The sequence below is a fragment of the Pollachius pollachius genome, assembly GCF_949987615.1.
Source record: "Pollachius pollachius genome assembly, chromosome: 20".
Classification (NCBI taxonomy): domain Eukaryota; kingdom Metazoa; phylum Chordata; class Actinopteri; order Gadiformes; family Gadidae; genus Pollachius; species Pollachius pollachius.
Genome location: NC_136953.1, coordinates 7974804 through 7994884, shown reverse-complemented (window position 1 = coordinate 7994884; position 20081 = coordinate 7974804). Strand labels below are relative to the sequence as shown.

General features: G+C 44.4%; 2 protein-coding genes across 2 annotated transcripts; both read right to left on the bottom strand.

Moving 5' to 3' along the window:
• Positions 1 to 8046: 8046 nt before the first annotated feature.
• LOC307090865 (type I phosphatidylinositol 4,5-bisphosphate 4-phosphatase-A-like) lies at positions 8047 to 12198 on the bottom strand. Its single transcript, XM_079757660.1, has 7 exons — positions 11976 to 12198; positions 11068 to 11258; positions 10320 to 10426; positions 10101 to 10212; positions 9703 to 9755; positions 9529 to 9619; positions 8047 to 9379 (listed from the first exon to the last, which is right to left on the bottom strand). The coding sequence occupies exons 1-7, from the start codon at positions 12061 to 12063 to the stop codon at positions 9236 to 9238; spliced, it is 786 nt and encodes a 261-aa protein (XP_079613786.1). The 5' UTR covers positions 12064 to 12198; the 3' UTR covers positions 8047 to 9235.
• A 497-nt stretch (positions 12199 to 12695) lies between these two features.
• Positions 12696 to 19655, bottom strand: LOC307091050 (palmitoyltransferase ZDHHC3). The gene is made up of 9 exons (XM_079757896.1): positions 19502 to 19655; positions 18855 to 18943; positions 18668 to 18738; positions 18411 to 18523; positions 18160 to 18221; positions 17892 to 18021; positions 17540 to 17612; positions 17263 to 17422; positions 12696 to 16087 (listed from the first exon to the last, which is right to left on the bottom strand). Exons 1-9 carry the CDS (start codon positions 19624 to 19626, stop codon positions 15996 to 15998), a joined length of 915 nt encoding a protein of 304 aa, XP_079614022.1. The 5' UTR covers positions 19627 to 19655; the 3' UTR covers positions 12696 to 15995.
• Positions 19656 to 20081: the final 426 nt, after the last annotated feature.

The following is a 20081-nucleotide window of genomic DNA, read 5'->3' as shown; positions in this document are numbered from 1 at the left end:
TACATTTATTTAAAACAAGACACATTTGTGTGTGGATCAGAAATGTGTTTGTGAAACTTTTTTTTTATGGATTTATATTACATTTATACATACCGATATCCATTTGTGTGTGAATTGAAATGTATGTGAGAAGAGAGTAATTTCTATATAAGGCCCCGCTTACACGAGGACGCTTGCGGGAAAAAACGACAAAATATTTTATCGGAAGTGCCTTTCGCTTAGACGGTGACGGCGTTTTGGGGGCTTAAAAACGCAAAAATCTGAAACCACCGTCCAGAGTGGAAAACTTGAATACGCTAACCCTCCGCCGTAGCGTTTCCCTCTACACTGCCAAGACGCAAAACTCTGCTCAGATCTGCTCACGTCGCGTACGCGTTTACGTCACATACAGCGCCAGTACAGGGAAACAAACACACGTTGGATTATTTCCATGCGTCGGACCGTCAAGCTGCTCTGGCAGCTCCAATAAATTTACAGGAGTCTTTCCACGAAATGTACAGGATATGTACAGATAGTATTACTGAACAGAGAAGGATCTGTAATTATGTTTTGGTTTTCGCGGCGCAGATAAGAGAAGGAAGATTCTACGCATGCGCTCAGACATGGTGGTGTAGTGTGATGGTGTATCACAGCACCACCTAGCCGCCTGACATGCATACTGAAGGGAAAACGGTCTGTCTAGTTACTGGACCAGATGAAATGAGACGGAGAGGTAATAAAGTCTATCGGCACGAGGACCTTGGATTTATTAAGTAAAGTGGCAACGGTTATACAGAGTCATAAGCGTGAGAAATCGAATATGTCTAAGTCCCTAATCAGCGCTGATGGTTCGTCCGGAGCTTCGCCTCCGTGGAAGGTCTGCTTCGGAAGAAGGTCAAGAGTCTCAGAGTGATACAGTCTTATGCTGTATCTCCTCGTGATGAGGTGTGTGCGTTTGAGATGTGTGTGGTTCTGTGTGTTTTTACTTGACCTTGGCTCCCAGGCACTAGTGTATGCATGTATATCTTCTTGTGTTCCTCCTCACGGGGGAGAGCTTCAGAGCATCACCTGTTGTGGTCCTCCCGTTCTTGAGGATGACTGGTGCATTGTCTGAGTGTCTACCATCTGCCGGGAGGAGATATGGGGCCCTGGCTCCGGCCCTGACCTGACTATATTCTCATGTATGTGTTATGTGTTAAAAGTTGACTATATTATAAGGTGACTGCCATGTGATGTGCTCATTAAGCTAGGGTAGGAGTTAGCTATATTTATAATGTACATGTGATGTGCTCAGCAGGTTATTTTTTGCCCAACAATACCCAATCGAATTCCACACTTTTGCGTCACCGTATGCACGCAGATTTCCTCCCGAAAACGCTCGTTTAAACGCGGAATAAAAAGTGAAGACGCGACGCCACTTTTGCGTCTTCTGTTCAGACCGTCATCATGTAAACGTAGCCTAAATCACAAAATACATTTGTGAATCCTTCTCTGTGCATTCATTATTAATGAGACTTTTCTGACCCAGAGGGCACGCCTCTTTGAAAGGAGTTATGTCATTTCTCACGTGGAAAATCGAGTAAACATGGTACCATTCTCCCTCAAGTACAATGGCCTTTGGAGCGACCCCAGGCCTAACTCAGGCTTGGTTCTTGCTTGTTTGCGAGTGATAATAAAGTCTTTATCTTTCATGCATCATTCTTCTCGAACTCTGTTTGTTAAAGTGATTATTCCACCACATATTCTTCCACATAATAAGCCCTCTCTGTTCCCCCACAGAGATAAGTCTCACAGGCAGTTTGCATAAACTTTAAAATTGATGGTCAGATGGATTAGTCTTTGCTGTTTAGCTGAATGTTTTTCTCTATTTAATAAGATGATAATTTCTGATGCTCCTTAAATCCTTGTGTGTGTGTGTGTGTGTGTGTGTGTGTGTGTGTGTGTGTGTGTGTGTGTGTCTCCCCTATGTTCCAGCATGTTCATGAGCTTACCAGGCATACCCACAAGTTTGATATTTAATGTAGTCATTCTCATACACCCTACACCCTGTATAAAACTTGCAGGATTCGCCCCATCAATGTGATGTGTAGAAAATGTAACTTTAGATACGGTAACATGGAATCAGACATGGTCAGCAGGTAACGCAACCAAGACGAACGATGTCTAGAGTGCATTGCAGTAATGCAAAGATTTTAAGACGACAACTTCTTCCCCAACATCTGCCTACTTCTACTGTCGATGTGCTCTTGCTAGAAAATAGTTAAAGACACTTAGACACTTGTTAAACATAAAATATGTTTAAAAAAAAAACGGTCGGTTGACATCATCGTCATCTTACTTGACTTAAGGTGTTGCTTTGGTTGACTCGGATTTACATCTTCCGACGTTTGCTTTTAAATGATAGATCCAGCAGCCCGGGTTGACCTGCACCGTCCTCTGTCTTCACACGACGGAAACAGATAAACGAATGCCTGGCCATCATCTTGTTAAGAAGAGGATCCTGCATTATAGCGTTCTCCTGGAGTAGTGCAATCTTCCGGTCTCTTACGAGCTGTGTATGCCGGTTAACACTCCCCGGAGAGGCAAAATAAGTACATGAAAAACACAACTATAACATCGTCAACAACGAGAATAAGGGGAATAAATATGAACTTATTTTTTATTTATAATTTGACTCAAAAATATCTGAAACATTAAACTGAAATACATTTCTCTCTTGCCACGCTCATCTGGAACAGCCCTATAGAGTGGCAAAGTCACGCCTTTTCCGGTTGAGCCCATGGGACCTATCAGATCGAAAAATAAGAATTCATATTTTTCGATCTCATCTCATCATCTCATATTTATTGTTTAATTTAACTCTATGCCTTTATACGGAATAAAACTGCCATCCAGTCTGCCATCCAGATGATGGCGCTTTTCCAGCAAAAGTTAGTTGGTTTATTCGGATATTTTGTGTGGCATATTTGAAAAAATGCGGCCCCATTTTTTCTTGGCTGATTATGCGTTGAATTATGCGATCGCATAATCGCGTTTTTCTGGAGGGACTGATTAGGTGTTAATCATCGAGCTCATCTGATATTTGTGAAAGGATATCACATCATAAAGCCATCAAAGCGACATCTCTCCGTGATTGGTCCATCTAGCTAACCCATCATTCATTGAGCTATGAGGACCTTAGTGTTACAAGTAATTAAATAAAATATATGACCTAAAGTTAGTAGGACTTAGAGTTCTGAAGACCTAAAGTTCTGAGGACCGAGATTTAGGGGGACATAGTTTTAATTTTATATCTATTTATAATATTCTTCATTTCACAACTCTTACATAACTTAATGTGCATAATATACAATAACTTAACATACTTGCAATAACTTAATAACTCAATACTTTATCTTTCTTGTGTAAAGATATATATTTCTGTTAAAACTCATATTGGATTTTATTTATATTTTAAGCACCGAAATGCAGCGTATGTCACACAAACATTTCACTGCACATCCTGTATGAGTATGTGACAAATAAAAACCTTTGAATCTTTGAATCTAGAGTTAGGGGGATGTGGGGCAATTAGACCTCTGAGAAAATAAACCTGACCTGACATGACTTTCGAACTGAACACTGAATTCGCACCTTTTAAATGTCCCATGATCAACGAATTCAGATGACGTAATGGCCAGCATGGTGTAGGGCATTGCCTGTGTGATTGACAGCTGGTCATGTGACGTGGGTATGGGGTTTCTCAGCGGTTCCTTGCCTTATTGCCTCAGCTGTGCCCTCATCGGCACGTCTGCGGGCAACATTTCACGGTTTCAGATAGCGGCCGCTGCGATGACATCTGTCAAAAGGCATAAATCTCTGTGGGGTGTTTTAGCAGGGTGAACGTGATTGGCACTTTGACAGTTCCAAGATCGGGAAAGCTTAGTGTCTGATTGCAGACGAAAGGAATGCAATCACTAATCTAAAGGAGACTGTGAGTGTAGATGAAATTAGAGATAGAGTAAATTAGTGTTGATACAAATAGATAGAAAGCTACCTATTTCACATTATTATTGTCTCAAGTAAAGTGAGTTGGTTGAGTTGAGAGGATATATAGTTAATTATTCCACGTTGGGTTTTATAGTTAGGGTCTTTTAAAAAGAGACTTCAAGTTAAAAGAGCATATGACTTTAGTGCACGGTTGCGGGGCAGATTGTAACACTAGACGTCTGGGGCCCCACTGTGATTGGGGTCTAGGCCAAGTCCTAATGTGCTAAATGAATCTGATAAACCAAACGGATGGTCCGTGTTCAAGGACATGCTAGTGTGCGTCCTCCAGGGATCAGTTAAAGGCCTGGCGAGCACTCTCTGCTGGTAAACAGAGACATAAATTACACCAAGAGCTGCTTGACAGTGTGTGCAATCACCAGCTCTTAAGCTACCGGAATTACCACCTTCTGACACCCGCGTCAACATCTAAGTGGTAGTAATGTCGGAGGAGATCACAGAATTCCTAAATAAAATTCCTAAGACACTTCACGCCAGCGAGCGACCGAGCATAGAGAGGGCACAGTACACACACAAAATATCACATGATGGAAGATTAAGATACTTCTTATTTTTATTTATACTACTATCAAGTACAGAATGGCAGTACATTGTTTGCAGTGCTATAGTGCGTGCGTGAATGGCATTCTGCATTTTATAAACCTATTAATCCTGTGAGGTGTAATATGCAAAAATGCAATATACACCGAATCACTTTTTCACTGTGACCCCGAAGGAAGGACGTTACACTCAACCCCAGACCAAAGCGAGTCGGCTGAATGTGTGCGTGTGGGCATGTGTGTGTCAGTGTGTCTGTGTATCTTAGGTTATTACATCACACTGCAGCTTCTCTTACTGCTGACTAGGATTTTCATCACTGTAATGCAGAGGATTATCCTCACACACACACACACACACACACACACACACACACACACACACACACGCATGTGCTCCTGGAAACACACACTAATAATACCCAACACCATATGAAGTGATACGACGACACTTCTTTTAGCACAGCAAAAACATTCAGTCTCGGAGAGATTGCGGTAGAGAGACTATGAGAAACTCATATAGAGATAGAGAAGATGTGAAAAAGAGAGCGAGACAGAGGCCTTTACTTGGAGGAATCTGTGGACTTCAGCGATGAAGTACAACATACATTGGAGAGCAGATCGCTCTCCTTTCTCCCACCAGAACACTTCCTTATTGAAGACCAATGAAGTACAAAGAAATCCAATGCACATAATATAAAGCAAGTGCACTCCGTTTTCCCAATATGGTCTGATGGGAGAGAGAGAGACGCATGGGGAGAGGGAGGGAGAGAGACAGAGAGACAGAGAGAGACAGAGACCTCGACTCATGAATCTGTAATGTCGTGTAGCTGCTGGGCAGGCTGATTCATGCTATTTAAACACTAATATAGCATCAGCTGCCAACTCCCTAGTAGGGCATTCTGGCCATTATCCACCCAGTGGTCATCTTGGCTGCATCTTGGTTCCAAACACAAGCTAGCAGCTAGGTTAATATGGTTAAGACGAGACAAGCCGCATAAAACGTCAGTCGACAGTTGTCAACGTCCATATGTATGTATCAGTTGGAAATGAACCCCCCCCCCCCCCCCCCCCCCCTAACATCGCTTCTCCACACACCCACCCATCCACCCACACACACACACACAGACAGACCCCATCCAGTTGCCCTAGTGAGGGGCCGATTAGCGGGGTCACTTCAGTAAACATTTTTTATTTGCGTGTCAGCACCAGAAGGGTTTACGAGGACTAAAGTTCCCTACAGCTGCAAGGTAGCCGCATGTTTAACACAGCACATGATACTGAGGGGGCTTTTCCTTACTCCATTAACTTAATAGAATTAAAGTTGTTTAATTATCTAAGAGCTTAACTCTAAATATCCTGTTCGCACTTATCCATCTCAAACACTTTTACACACAGATACATTGGTATGAAGCACACACACACACACACACACACACACACACACACACACACACAGTTTGAGATGGTCTTCTTTTAGGCATAAGGGCAGACAGAGTGTGAAAATAGCATGTGCTGTTTCAGGAAATGTTTATAGCACCATTTGCTCACATGCCAACCACATAAACCATGGAACTGCCACACAGAAGTAGAACACACCGAATATAGACACTGAAAACACAAGGAACAGCAACAGAAGTAGAACACAGAACGTAGACACTGAAAACACAAGGAAGAGAAATACAGAAGTAGAACACACAGAACAGAGACATTGAAAACACAAGGAAGAGAAACACATAAGTAGAACACAGAGAACAGAGACACTGAAAACACAAGGAACAGCAACAGAAGTAGAACACAGAACGTAGACACTGAAAACACAAGGAACAGCAACATAGAAGTAGAACACACAGAACAAAGACACTGAAAACACAAGGAACAGTAACAGAAGTAGAACACAGAACGTAGACACTGAAAACACAAGGAACAGCAACATAGAAGTAGAACACACAGAACAGAGACACTGAAAACAGAAGGAACAGCAACAGAAGTACAACACAGAACGTAGACACTGATAACGTTCTGTGTTCTGTGATAACACAAGGAGCAGCGACATGGAAACAGAACTGATGGAAGAGGCTTGGCGTGCTTTTGGCCTATTGGACACAGTTCCCCTTCCCTCTAGACAGAGGTCATGACCCTAGCTTCTCTCCTCCTGGATCGGATGACCTACAGGTGGCTTTGATGACTGTGTGTGCGTGTGCGTGTGTGTGTGTTCTCACCGGCGTGCTTGCGCCACGCCTGCTTGCTGGAGGTACGGGGGCTTCGCGGGGGTCCGCCTGGTGATCTTGCCGATAGGTAAGGTACCTGAATCCCCCTGGACCCCCCCGTCATGGAACCGGGACCTCCGGGACCTCCTGGACCCTCTACCCCCTGCTGGGCTCATGTCGGACCACTTCCTGTCCATCATGGTCCGAAACAACCCGTGTGTGTGTGTATATATATTTATATACACAGTATATCCCAAAATGAATGCTCCAAGCCGGACGCTGCTGCAGCTGAAGACCAGTCAGAGAACATCAGAACCTTCCAGATGTGGGTCAGAACCTCAGCAGAGAGCCTCCAGAACAGCCTTAGGATCCGTCCCTGGAGAACGGAGCCCGTATTCCCGAGGGTCCCGAGCTAAACCGTGATCACAGCCCTCCACTGGCCGGAGAAGAACCAGCGCTCCCAGATCCCAGCACTTCCAGTGACTGAGTGTCCACAGGGACGTCTCCCTGTACTCAGATGTGCCCCTGTCCCGCTGGGGTTGGAGCCCTCACTGGAGTCACATGTCAGAAAGGAGGGAGGGACGGTGGCGGGCGGCCGAGAGAGTGAGAGAGAAAGGGGAATGTAACAGCTGTGGAATGACAGAAGAAATTCCTTCTTTCTCAGGAACGAGGATTGAATCAATCCATCCATTCATCTATCTGTCCGTCAGTCTGTTTGGCTGTCTGTCCGTTGACCTCTTGCTCTGTCCGGCCACATTTTTAATCACACACAATGGCAAAGAGGTAAAGCACTAAGAGGGGGAGAGAGAGTGGCAGAGAGGTAGATAACTAGAGAGGCTTGTAGAGAGGTGTTTTACAGTTAACTCTCTCTAGTTCACTAGCCTTAAGTTTTAATGCTATTATATACTTAGGAAAGCCCTATAAAAACCGCAGCTGCTCAGTGAAATCTTCCGCAGTTGTAGACCCAAACACACACAAAGTATTGTGAGAGTCAAATAAGCTAGTCAAAGCTGTTTAGTGTCAAAATAGGAAAGAAAAACCCATACGTACATAAAGTCAACCAAAGCCGAGCATAAAGAATACCATCTACGTTAGAATGCAGTGCAACAGGTTTTAGAGCGAACCAACACAAACCACCGCTAGAGGGCGCCAGAGTCCTCGCGTCCTTGTGTTCAATAAAAAATAAAACACATACAAAGGTACCGTACCTACGTACGTTTTGGGTTTAGTTTACACAGCGTCTTCAGTTATACAACGACAACATTTCCGCCAAGAACAAGATTTATTTTCAAAATAAAGTGCTCATCGACACTGACAAATGACAAATGTAAACACATCAAAATAAATGCCCAAGTTATATTTGATATTTTAAGGTAATAAAGAATACGTTTAATCCCGTATTATGGGTTGGATAGTGAGGTCCCTTCATGAGTAACTTTAGTCTCAGTTTAAAAATGTATTAAATTGAAGTACTAGTAAGTCAGTCTTTCAGATAATCTAGCAAGAAACGTAAAATGTTTTTGTTAATTTATTAAGCTTGGCAGGGAGCTGGTTGGACTTCTGATCAGTGTACTCGAGCCAATGAAAGGAGAAATGTCATATTTTACATATACTGGCAATGGCAGTGAAATATAAGTCCCTTATGTCTCCCATTGGTCCATACAATTTATCTCCAGGATCTGTATATTCCATTATAAATTAGTAAATGATATTATTGATCATGTGGCGTATCAGGAGGTAATGATCATTAGAATAAAGCTGAGCTAACAGCTGATTCCACAGTTAGCCAGTCAGGGCATGGCGTCCTACCTCGGGGTTAAAAACAGACGGTCAAAGTGCTAATGCGAGGGGATCTGCTAGTGCCGCGATGCCTCAAAGTAAAGACTAGACCCGCTTGGATGTTTTGGGTCTGTCTGTGGGTTATAGAGTTATATAACTAGAGCAGCAGACCCATGGTCCAAACAAAGTAATGCATATGCTCCTTCTGATTGGCTCAATACTGGCACAATCTATAAATGGACTCAATCTGGCAAGAGCTCAGTCTAACTGGTTTGAACAGACTTAAATCCATTTGGACAGGCTCAAACTGGCGCAAGCTGCATTATATGAACCAAATGAGAACATTGAAGGCCCTGTGATTGGTTTAAAAGTGCCTGGTCAGTGCCCGTGCCCCGGCACATTGAGGGCTGTGGTTGGCTAGTGTTTTTCAGGATATTTGGTAGAACAATCTACCAGCCTAACCATCTATCAATCAATTCATCCATCTAGTAATCGATGTGTCTATCCCTCTCGAATCAATCCATTTCCAAGATATTGAGATTACTCATCTCAAACGTTCGTCCACTTATCAATCTCACTTTCTTCAGCTCTAGAATTTCAACCTCTTCTGCCCTCTCTCTCTTTCCCCCTCCCTCTCTCTCTCTCTCTCTCCCTCCCTCCCTCTCTCTCTCTCCCTCTCTCCCTCTATACTACGTTGGACAGTGGTTGGCTGATCCGGAGACATCTCCAGTAAAGGGTTCGCCCCAGGGAGTACAGAGCCAGCACCAACATCAGGACCCAGGCCGCATAGATCCCTTTAGAATGCTGGGCTGCAGTCCACGTCCCCGCCTGCACACACACACACACACACACACACACACAGGGGGAAAGTTAAGGGGGGGAAAGTTATTAAGAAAATACATAAAATATAATAATAATAATAATAATAATAAATATATATATATATATATATATATATATAAATATAATACACACACCATGAGTCCAGCAGTTGTGGCGGCCAGCACGAAATAGAGCAGGAGGCACAGCAAGCTCCTCCTTCTGGGGTACCGATGGCCAATAGAAGAGCTGCAAATCGGACGCAGGGAGTGGGTCGGACAAAGTGGAGCAGGAAACAATCACAATACTCATACCAAGGTGGCAGGACTTACACTTTGTGGCAATGTGGACACCTGGCGAGGGTTCTGTCAGAAAACTCTGTCCACTGAGAGAGAGACACACACAGAGCGAGCATGAACTTGAAGGTATTAAACGTGACCTGTTATTCCACCAGGTGTGAGTGGGATTGGCCGTTACAAGCTGTTTTGAAAATCTGCCTCTTCTGACACCACACCCGTCCTAGGTGTGTGACGGTCCACTGGGTAGGCTGGTAGACTGATCAATCCAGCACACATCTAGGTGGACAGGCCCACCTGTGATGTCAGAAGAGGCCGATTTTCAAAACGGCTTAACGGCTAATCACACTCACACCTGGTGGTATAATATATCCCATCTAACCCATCTAAGTGTGGAATAGTGTGTGTATACGTGTGTGTGTGTGTGTGTGTACCAGGAATGGGTTGGCACAATGTCCACAGAGGACCCTGATTCCGACTGGCTGGTTCTGTGGTTCTTGACTGTCTGGAGCCAGGTGCACCGGTCCCAGGTTGATGATACGTTTACTAGGAAACAGCAGCAGGTCAGCATCCAACACGGTCCCTCAGCGCATGTTTTGTTCCATAATGGTGTGTTTGTGTGTGTGTGTGTGTGTAGGCAGAGTGTGTGTTACCAGTAGGGTCGTGGGCAGGCGATCCTCTGGGAAGTGACCTTGCAGATGAGCAGACAGTTACAGGGACAGCGCACATACTTCTTCCCGACTGGAGCGTTCTTTATGGGCTGCACACAGGAACACACACACACACACACACACACGTGCAAATTGAGACCCCTGTAGTTACAGTAATCAATCCACAAGGTGGCAGTATGATTTTATCCCCAGATAAAGAATGATTTTTACAGTTCATCTGAATATTGTTTTTGCGACTGAAGATCGATATATTTATCACAACCAACTAATAGTGCACAGTTCTAATGAGCATTCATTTTATTCTTGTGTCAAGTCCAAAACCAAACACTTGACCACACCCTGCATCGACCCCTTAGGGGGTCTGCTTTCCTCCTCCAGGAAAGCAGTTACAGAACATCCTTGCTGTACTCACTGCCCTATTGTCAATGGATAGGTTTTAGCTCAACATCTCATCACCACAATTAGGCTCCAATTAGATTAATCAAACAGCTCCATTGAATTCAGAAACTTCATTAAGGATCCGGTAGGGTTTAGGGTGCATCTTGCTCAAGGATGCCAACAGCTAGACTGTGGACATTGGGGATTGGACCCAGGACATCTAAGAGAAGAGCAGAGTCGTGTGCAACCCCACCCCCCTTCTCCTCCTCCTCCTCCTCCTCCTGAAATTACAGATGGCATCCGTCTTTTATTCCGTTGTTGAAGGGAGGATGAATGGCGTCTCCAGGCTCACCGTGGCTTCGTTGCAGACGCTACACTTGACCACGTGCTGGTGTCCCTTCCCCTCCACCGAGATGGAGCTCTGGCACACCCGGCAGCTCACCCCCACAGAGACCCCTTCGTCTGGGCTGACGCCTGGGAGGGAGTAGGGCGGAGGCGGCTCCATCGTGTCAGCCCTGGAGCTGGGGAACGGAGACTCAAAGTCTGACCACGGGGAGGGGGGAGGAGAGAGTAGGAGAGAGAGAGGTAAGGGAAGGAGGGGGAGAGTACATATGTGCTTTACAGCAACTGCGTAGTAAACAAAAACCTATCTGTTATCAATATTGATTTATTGTTAATACCAAGCAATTTAAGTGAATACGTAGTAGTGTCCTGTGGTATTGGCTGAGGAATCTGCTGTAAATGATGGACAATAAACCAGCTGACTCATGTGTGAATAAACGTCGATAACTGTAATAACAGATGTATCCCCGTTGACCCACACCAACCATTGAAGTGTGTTATAAAATCTATATTAACCCCTGGATGCACTCCAAAAACACCTGACACAACCTGAAAGTAGCAGAAGGAACTGAAAGAAGGAACCACCTACACCCATGACCTCACCATCTGTTGAAACCACCCCCTTTTAGAATCCCTTTACATGCACTTTACAATATAGATACGATATATAGTTATGACCCTCCTACATAAGACAGTTATATGAGGTTATAGAGATACTGTATCATCATGCGGAATTGAACTTCGGCCACTCAAATACCTGTATTACATACTCATATACTCAGAACTACTTCGAGTACTTCTCAGTGTACAAAACACATAATCCCAGTGTTGAAGGGACGGATCGCACTTCACGTCTGCCTCTCGTTCCCATCTTCTTATTGCAGTTATTCCATGTTATAGTGAAGGCCAGACACTTACTTTGTGGTACGGGTCGACGAGAGCTATAGAAAGAGCTCGGACTATCTTGTGGATCAGACAGCAGCGGCGACCTCTCCCCGTCCGCCATGGTATCCGACCGCAGAGACTAGGCACTGTCCGGCCAAGGGCTTCCCAAACCCGGTTTGAAGGCAAAATCGGTGGAGGTGGATATATGACAATATGACAACATGGGCTAATGGTCTTCTCTCTGGCGTTCACGTGACTGTCTCAGAACGAAGACGGAAGTGAAAGCAGCAAACAAAAACAAAAGTCACATGACCGTGTATGAGTCACATGGACGTGTTGAGTCACTGTGCTATCGACTGACTGTGGGCTCAGCCAATCAACGGCCTCAGCGGTGGGGGTGGGCGAAGTGGGACAAGTTTGGGGCGCGTTCCAATTCTGTTCTCTGGAATCTAACTAAATAAAATAAAATAAAATAAAATATATAATGATAATGCTGAACTGACATTTTTAGAGGCCAAGCACTAATGTGCCATCAAATAAGCAATACATTCTCCTGACATGTTGCGAGAAGTGATAAATACCACTTCTTTATGCATATTGGTTATCAATACATTATTTCCCTTTAAAGTCTTCCAACATACTCACGGTCAAATGACATGACATGTACACATATTAAAGTTCAAACCCGGTATTTTAACACACATAAAAGGCACTGAACAGAATTGTTTGCAAGACATTTTACTTCCAGTTGCAAGAAGCAGAGAGCAGCATTTCAGTAATAATCATAATAACAATAGTAACAATAATAACAATAATAATAATAGTACACAGGTTCAAAAACACAACCCAAACGTCAGGTGGCTCAAAAACATAATTTTGAGGCCTGATATTGTAGAAAATATGAAATTGTTTTGTTGATAGAGCATCCACGTTCTCTTAAAGCACAATACCAGATGATCATGAAGCTAGTGATCTTACCCTCCAGAATAGCAACTTCCTGCTTTTAAAGTAAAAGTTCTCCTGTGTCTTTGGGGTGTCAACCCCAATGCTACAGCCACTTCTTATAGAATTAATCATAAACACACAGAATCACATAAGCTCCATCAATGGTTGTAGCACAGGAAACCTATGAGGTCTTTTACTTTTTAAACTCGGAATTATTCCACATCTGCAAAACGGTAAAACCTCCCCTCCCTTCACTGTTGGACCACCAAGGAGGAGACGGTCCATATAGTCTCTCTCACTAGTTTCACACAACCATACAACAACAGCAATCTGAACAGCCAATCAAACAGACAGAGCTGGATGTAACCCCTCCCCCACAGTTATCTTTGTGAAGCATTCATCCTCTGTACTAGACCAGTGTGGACACACCACTGGACACAACCAGAAATGTCAGTCATTCACCACTATTGATTGCGTCAATTTGAGCAGAAACGGAGACCCAACGACAGAGAGACACCGATGACGTTTTGCTCCCACGTCAGATCCATCAAGTGAGCGCGTGCTGAAGCCTCGATACAGTCTACTGTCTACTGTTGAGCAAGATACTCACGCACATTCCTTCCCGCTGTCATGGTAATTGACAATGGGGTGTGCCGGTATTACCGGCACGACGGACCAACATAGCAAAACATGCAAATGCAGTGCTGGCCCATCCCGGTTGGCAAAACTAGCGCACCCAGTTTTTTTTTAACATTTAAAAGTACTACTACTGCATTGGTCTAGGAAATCAGACAAGAAAACCCCTGACCCCTTGAACAATTATGTTTTTTTCTATGTTTTTTCTGTTTATCTTTGTAAAACCCTGAGGTTGAGGATTTCTAAAATAGACAAATCTGATCAGGAATTCTATTTAAATAGAATGTGGTCTGGGCCGGTTTTAGGAACCAAAATGTTTAGGCAAATTAGGACTACCGCACCTGGAAAAAAGGCATTTCAACAAACATCCACAAAAACATATTTCATACACAACAGTTTTTTATGTCCATAAACAGACAAAGTCAAACTCAGTAACTTTTCCTTCAACAAAATTGCACACGTTTCAATATAAAATACATGAATAACTATTTACAGTAAGAACAAGTCAAACCCAGAGCAATCACATCAAGAAAACAGTTTACAATCCTGTTAGGATGAGAGAAATCAGTTACTTTAACGCCTTTTCTTCCAATCCCATCCCAATACTGTTCCAGTATTCTGTTCAAACCCCATTTTCTTTGTGCAGAGGCTGCATGGTTGGAATGTACCATTTGTGTCTTTGTTCCCTGAAACAAAGTGGTACCTCCATGTTGTCCCAGTGATCGTAAGCTTGAGCTTATTCTGCTGCTGTTAGTTCAGTAGTTTGAAATATGGCCCATGTATAGTGCGTGGGCTGAGGTGAATTTAAACTTAAATCCAGAGTGTACACTCCACCGTACTATTTACCATTTAGACACTTTTACCCCGAGGGACTTACATTGAATTAATAAACATGTTATTAAAGAGCTTGTAGAAGTCATCTTCAGTCTACGGAAGTAGGCTGAGGGATCAAAACCGAGCACCTTTTGACCGGGAAAGTTCTACCCAAACTGCAGACTCCCTCCCATACCATAGGAAACAACAGCCAACTCTCTCTGATAGCATAGTAGACAATCAACTCCCTCCCATACCATAGGAAACAACAGCCAACTCTCTCTGATAGCATAGTAGACAATCAACTCCCTCCCATACCATAGGAAACAACAGCCAACTCTCTCTGATAGCATAGTAGACAATCAGCTCCCTCCCATACCATAGGAAACAACAGCCAACTCTTTCTGTTACCATAGTTAACAGTCAACTCCCATACCATAGTTAACCACAAAGTTGATAACCTCTCATCCATAGTAAGCAATAGTCAACTCCCTCCCATGCATACTAAAGAATATGGTCAACTCCCTTCATACCATAGAAACTAATCATTATAACAGAACAGATAGAACCATGTGACAAGAACCAATATCATCTCTATAATAGGAATTAGAAATATCTATAGTTGAATTTAATCTGGGATAATCTTATAGTTTGGTGACATATTGTGGAACACTGTATGATGCATCTGCAAAAAGCAGGAATTATTTTATTAACACTGGCCTAGTGGAGGGAGATTAACTATTACTACCTACCTGATCCCATGATGTTGTCACAAATATCTGAACTAGCAATGTAACAAATGATGTAACAAATTATTTAACGAACGACGTGATGAGTGACATGGCGATTATTTGGTTAGTCAGGTAAACGGTTTGAATTGTCACAAGTGGACATTAATGACATTAAATAGGTTATGCTTGAATTAATTGTTCAGTTCTACTCCCTTCTATTTGTGCTGGTAAAAATGCATAAGATCCGGTCTGAATATGTAAATACCAACAACCATCATTCATTTGCTAAACTTTGTTCTTCGACTGGAAGTTCCCCTCATCTTGATATGCATTTAAAATAAAGTAATATTTACAAATTATAATACATAAATAAATATTGTTTATCGCTTTGTATAAAGATAGTTTCAGTGATTAGGGGTGCATTTAAATGGATAAATAACATAGAGGTAACTTAAGTAAATAAATAATTACGTAAAAAAAATGAAAGAACCATCCATGAATGTGAACCAATAAATAATACATTGGGTATGATTTCAGTGAGAACACCATCTAACTCATTAAGACTTTTGGTAAAGGACTATAGCGGCCCTCAACCTGTGGGCGGGGAGGGGCGATCGGGGGCCGGCCGAGGGCCGCATGGTGGGGACCCCGTCCCCAAACAGTAATTGATTGGTCTGCCCTCCCAAGTGTAAATGTGGTAAAAATCCTGGGATTCAAAAACGCATTACACTTCATTAAACTCACTCACACAAACACCAAACACACACAATCTCGCCGTCACTCTCTCTCCCCTTTTTCGGACGCTCCCTTAAGGTTAAAGGTCAAGCTGGTCCGGGAAAATAAATCTCCTCTCGTACTCCCCTCACTCAGACTACCTGGGCCGCCCTCTCTCCATCACCCATACAGTCTCTCTCCCCGAGGTCAGAGGTCAGACATCGTAGTCGGGCAGGGCGGAGTAGCTGATCCCTCCTGCCGAGGGGGGATTGGAGTGGAGGGGGAGGAGCCAGAGGAGCATGGACCCTGGAAAGAGAGAGCGAGAGACAGACAGACAGACAGACAGACAGACGGACAGACAGACAGAGACATTAAGGAGCAGGTAGGGGTTTGACAGTACCATTACAGCTCATTAAGGAGCACGAAGGGGTTAGACAGTACTGAGACAGGTCATGAAAGGAGTAGGTAGGGGTAGACAGTACAGAGACAGGTTAGTAGGTAGGGGTAGACAGTACAGAGACAGGTTAGTAGGTAGGGGTTAGACAGTACAGAGACAGGTTAGTAGGTAGGGGTAGACAGTAGAGACAGGTTAGTAGGTAGGGGTAGACAGTACAGAGACAGGTTAGTACGTAGGGGTAGACAGTACAGAGACAGGTTAGTAGGTAGGGGTTAGACAGTACAGAGACAGGTTAGTAGGTAGGGGTAGACAGTAGAGACAGGTTAGTAGGTAGGGGTAGACAGTACAGAGACAGGTTAGTACGTAGGGGTAGACAGTACAGAGACAGGTTAGTAGGTAGGGGTTAGACAGTACAGAGACAGGTTAGTACGTAGGGGTAGACAGTACAGAGACAGGTTAGTAGGTAGGGGTTAGACAGTAGAGACAGGTTAGTACGTAGGGGTAGACAGTACAGAGACAGGTTAGTAGGTAGGGGTTAGACAGTAGAGACAGGTTAGTAGGTAGGGGTTAGACAGTACAGAGACAGGTTAGTAGGTAGGGGGTAGACAGTAGAGACAGGTTAGTAGGTAGGGGTTAGACAGTAGAGACAGGTTAGTAGGTAGGGGTTAGACAGTAGAGACAGGTTAGTAGGTAGGGGTTAGACAGTACAGAGACAGGTTAGTAGGTAGGGGGTAGACAGTACAGAGACAGGTTAGTAGGTAGGGGTTAGACAGTAGAGACAGGTTAGTAGGTAGGGGTTAGACAGTAGAGACAGGTTAGTAGGTAGGGGTTAGACAGTAGAGACAGGTTAGTAGGTAGGGGTTAGACAGTAGAGACAGGTTAGTAGGTAGGGGATAGACAGTAGAGACAGGTTAGTAGGTAGGGGTTAGACAGTAGAGACAGGTTAGTAGGTAGGGGTTAGACAGTAGAGACAGGTTACTAAGGAGCAGGGAGCGGTGAGGGGCATCTTGCTCTGTGAAAAGGTTTGGTTGCAGATGTAGAAGATATAGAACTGTTAACAACACACACACACACAAACACACACCTCTTCCGAAGACCTCTCGGAGCAGGGGGATCCTGGGCTTGCGTGTGTGCGTGTGAGTGTGTGTGTGTGGCTGGTGCTGTGAGGAAGAGGACGGTCTGTCCTTCATCAGTCTGTTCTTCATCTGCTCCAGAGGGGTCTCGTCTGTTATAATGGACACCAGCTGGTAGAGAGACAGAGAGACGAAAAGAGAGCGTAAGGGGTCTCTACGTCACCACTGTAGCCCACGTGCACCTTTAAAACAACCATGTAACTACCGGTCTAGTGTCCGTGGGCGTACCTGATCGTAGAAGATGACCATAACAAACACGCCAAACAGCACCGACTCAACAAGCAGAATAATGTAGTGAGCCCTGAGAGAGAGAGAGAGAGAGAGAGAGAGAGAGAGAGAGAGAGAGAGAGAGAGAGAGAGAGAGAGAGAGAGAGAGAGAGAGAGAGAGAGAGAGAGATTACAATTCATTGTTGTGACGTAGGCTGTAGGCATCAGACCAAGAACACTTCATTCAACGCAGTGGCCCTAAATAAACAAAACTTTCTGTTCCCTATATCGATCCATCCCTCTCTTAACCCCTCCATCAACGCCTCCCTCACCATCCCTCTCTCCCCCTTCCCTCCCTCCCTCCTCTCCTCACACTATGAGGTGCTTGCTGGGGGCCTCCTCCTCCTCCTCTCCGTCTCCTTCTGTAGCTCCTTCTCTCTCGCTGCGAATCCTCCACACCCAGGCAGACACCACCAGCACCATAGAGTAGAGACTGGCCAGGCCTGAGAGAGACACAGAGAGCAAGAGAGAGAAATAAATGATTACTATTTAGCTGTAAGACATAGGCAGGCAATATAAAAGTAGTAATGGAGAGGGTAATAATAGTAGCAGCAGCAATAGCAGTTGTTATTCAAACTCACCGGTGTAGAAAAGAAACTGGATGAAGTACTTCTGGTTCAGCTCCCCCACACAATTATTAATCCTATGAACAAATAGCCATCATTAAAGTTTGTCCACACACACACACACACACACACACACACACGCACACACACACACACACACAGGAGTTGGAGGGGAGGAGATGGAGAGCAGGAGGTGAAGAGAGGAGCTGGTGGAGAGATTGAGAGGAGAGCTGAGCGGTGAAATGGAGCTGCAGGCGAGCTCCTACCAGGGACAGTGGTGGTCCATGCGTCTGATGCAGCGCTGGCAGACCCTGCAGTGATGCGCCCGAGGGGGTCTGTAGGTCTCACACCTGCTGCACACTGTCCAGCCTTCACACCCCTTGGGACACACTACCTGTTAGCATCATCGCTCCCTTTTGGCATTGACGCTCTATTTATGCAAAAATCTACAAAATGTCCGATGATACGAGTTGTACAGTGATAAAGTCTCAAGTTAGCCAGAGGTAGACAGACAGTGACTCACCCTTTCATTCATCCTGGATTGAGAGCGAAGATCTGAAAAATCGATAGCAGTTTCTGGTAGTGGTACCATGCCTATACACACACACACACACACACACACATGCACAGCATAAAACAGCTGATATAAATAGTTTTAGAAAAATAAAGGGATATCCATTTGATCACAAACACACACATTGTGTACTAACCCGGGTCAGAGAAAACCGCCTTGGCGTGACAGGCGAGCAGTAGCAGTAGGATGAGATTAAACACCACTCCGTGTAGACTACACCACACACTGACCACCACAGGACAAAAGAGAGACACTTTAACAGCACAACTCTTGACCGACATGACGTGACGTCTCACGCGAAGCTTTGACTGACAGTCTCCCATGGCAACCAGATCATGCTGTCGACTCATGTGTACTGTTGGCGAATTGTTATGCGGTAGCTCAAACAGAGCTGCATGACACATGGCTATTAATAACAATAACATTGTAATAATTATGGTGCAACTGAAGGTTTAACGACCGTGCAGTTCCGGTCGGTTGGGGCTGTAGCGGAAAAACCGATAGCTGGTTGTAAACAATAAGGCGGCGGAACCAATAGTCAGGCTTCCTTGTGTCTCGGGTTGTCCCCATTGACCAGAACCACACCACCATCCCCATCCACACGAGTCACGACTTCAGACACAAACCCTCACTCCTCACCACACATGATCCTCGGAATAAGATGATCAAATACGAATATTATGACTAGTAACTGCGGAGACAAGGCGAGGAGGAGTGAATGAATGGACGCCTGGGATAGGCTACACGGGGGACTTGAAACCTCGTTTAACCTGTAACACTGACCTCTCGGAGTAGGCCGGGATCAGCACGTACTTGATCACCACGTAGTCGGCGTAAAACACGCTGAAGTAGGTGAGAAGGAGGCAGATGAAGCCGCAGGGATCCCGCCTGAAGCGCAAGGACGCCATCTTCTCGCCTCCCCCCCTTTCCCCCGTTTCCGGGTGTCGTCAGGAAGGGAGGGAGAGAGTGGTAGAGCAGCTACTACTGGCCAAATGGCCCTGATGACGCTAGAGGAGAAGCGGTTCGTGAAAAAAGGGTCGAGATGACGCCAGAGAAGAGCAGTGACGTGCCAGATGACGTCGGAGTACAGCAGAGCTGCAATGTCCTGTATTTTTTGTATTCTTCCTTCCTTCAATCATTCCTACCTCGTACAATTTAGACAGGTTCTGACTAAAATACTTTGTTGTTAAAGTATTCTGAAATTATGCATAAGTCTCTAATCGATATCCTCTTGAAAGGCAGACTGCAGCTTCAAACAATTTAGAATAGGCTGATATTGTTTGCTAAACATTAAGTTTGTATATTATTTGGTTATTAGGATTATCAGGAAAATAAAAGACATGGTTGCTGATCTTGTTCATGT

Bases quoted from the DNA above. Each gene is read 5' to 3' on its own strand.
- LOC307090865 (XM_079757660.1), bottom strand. From the start codon at position 12,063: ATGGCGGACGGGGAGAGGTCGCCGCTGCTGTCTGATCCACAAGATAGT. The intron at 11,259-11,975 runs GTAAGTGTCTGG...CCCCGTGGTCAG, and splicing joins TCGTCGACCCGTACCACAAA to ACTTTGAGTCTCCGTTCCCC. The intron at 9,620-9,702 runs GTAAGTCCTGCC...TCCGATTTGCAG, and splicing joins TGTCCACATTGCCACAAAGT to CTCTTCTATTGGCCATCGGT.
- LOC307091050 (XM_079757896.1), bottom strand. From the start codon at position 19,626: ATGGCGTCCTTGCGCTTCAGGCGGGATCCCTGCGGCTTCATCTGCCTC. The intron at 17,613-17,891 runs GTGAGGAGAGGA...TCTCTCTCTCAG, and splicing joins CCCAGCAAGCACCTCATAGT to GGCTCACTACATTATTCTGC. The intron at 16,088-17,262 runs GTGTGTGTTTGT...CTCTCTTTCCAG, and splicing joins CCGAGAGGTCTTCGGAAGAG to GGTCCATGCTCCTCTGGCTC.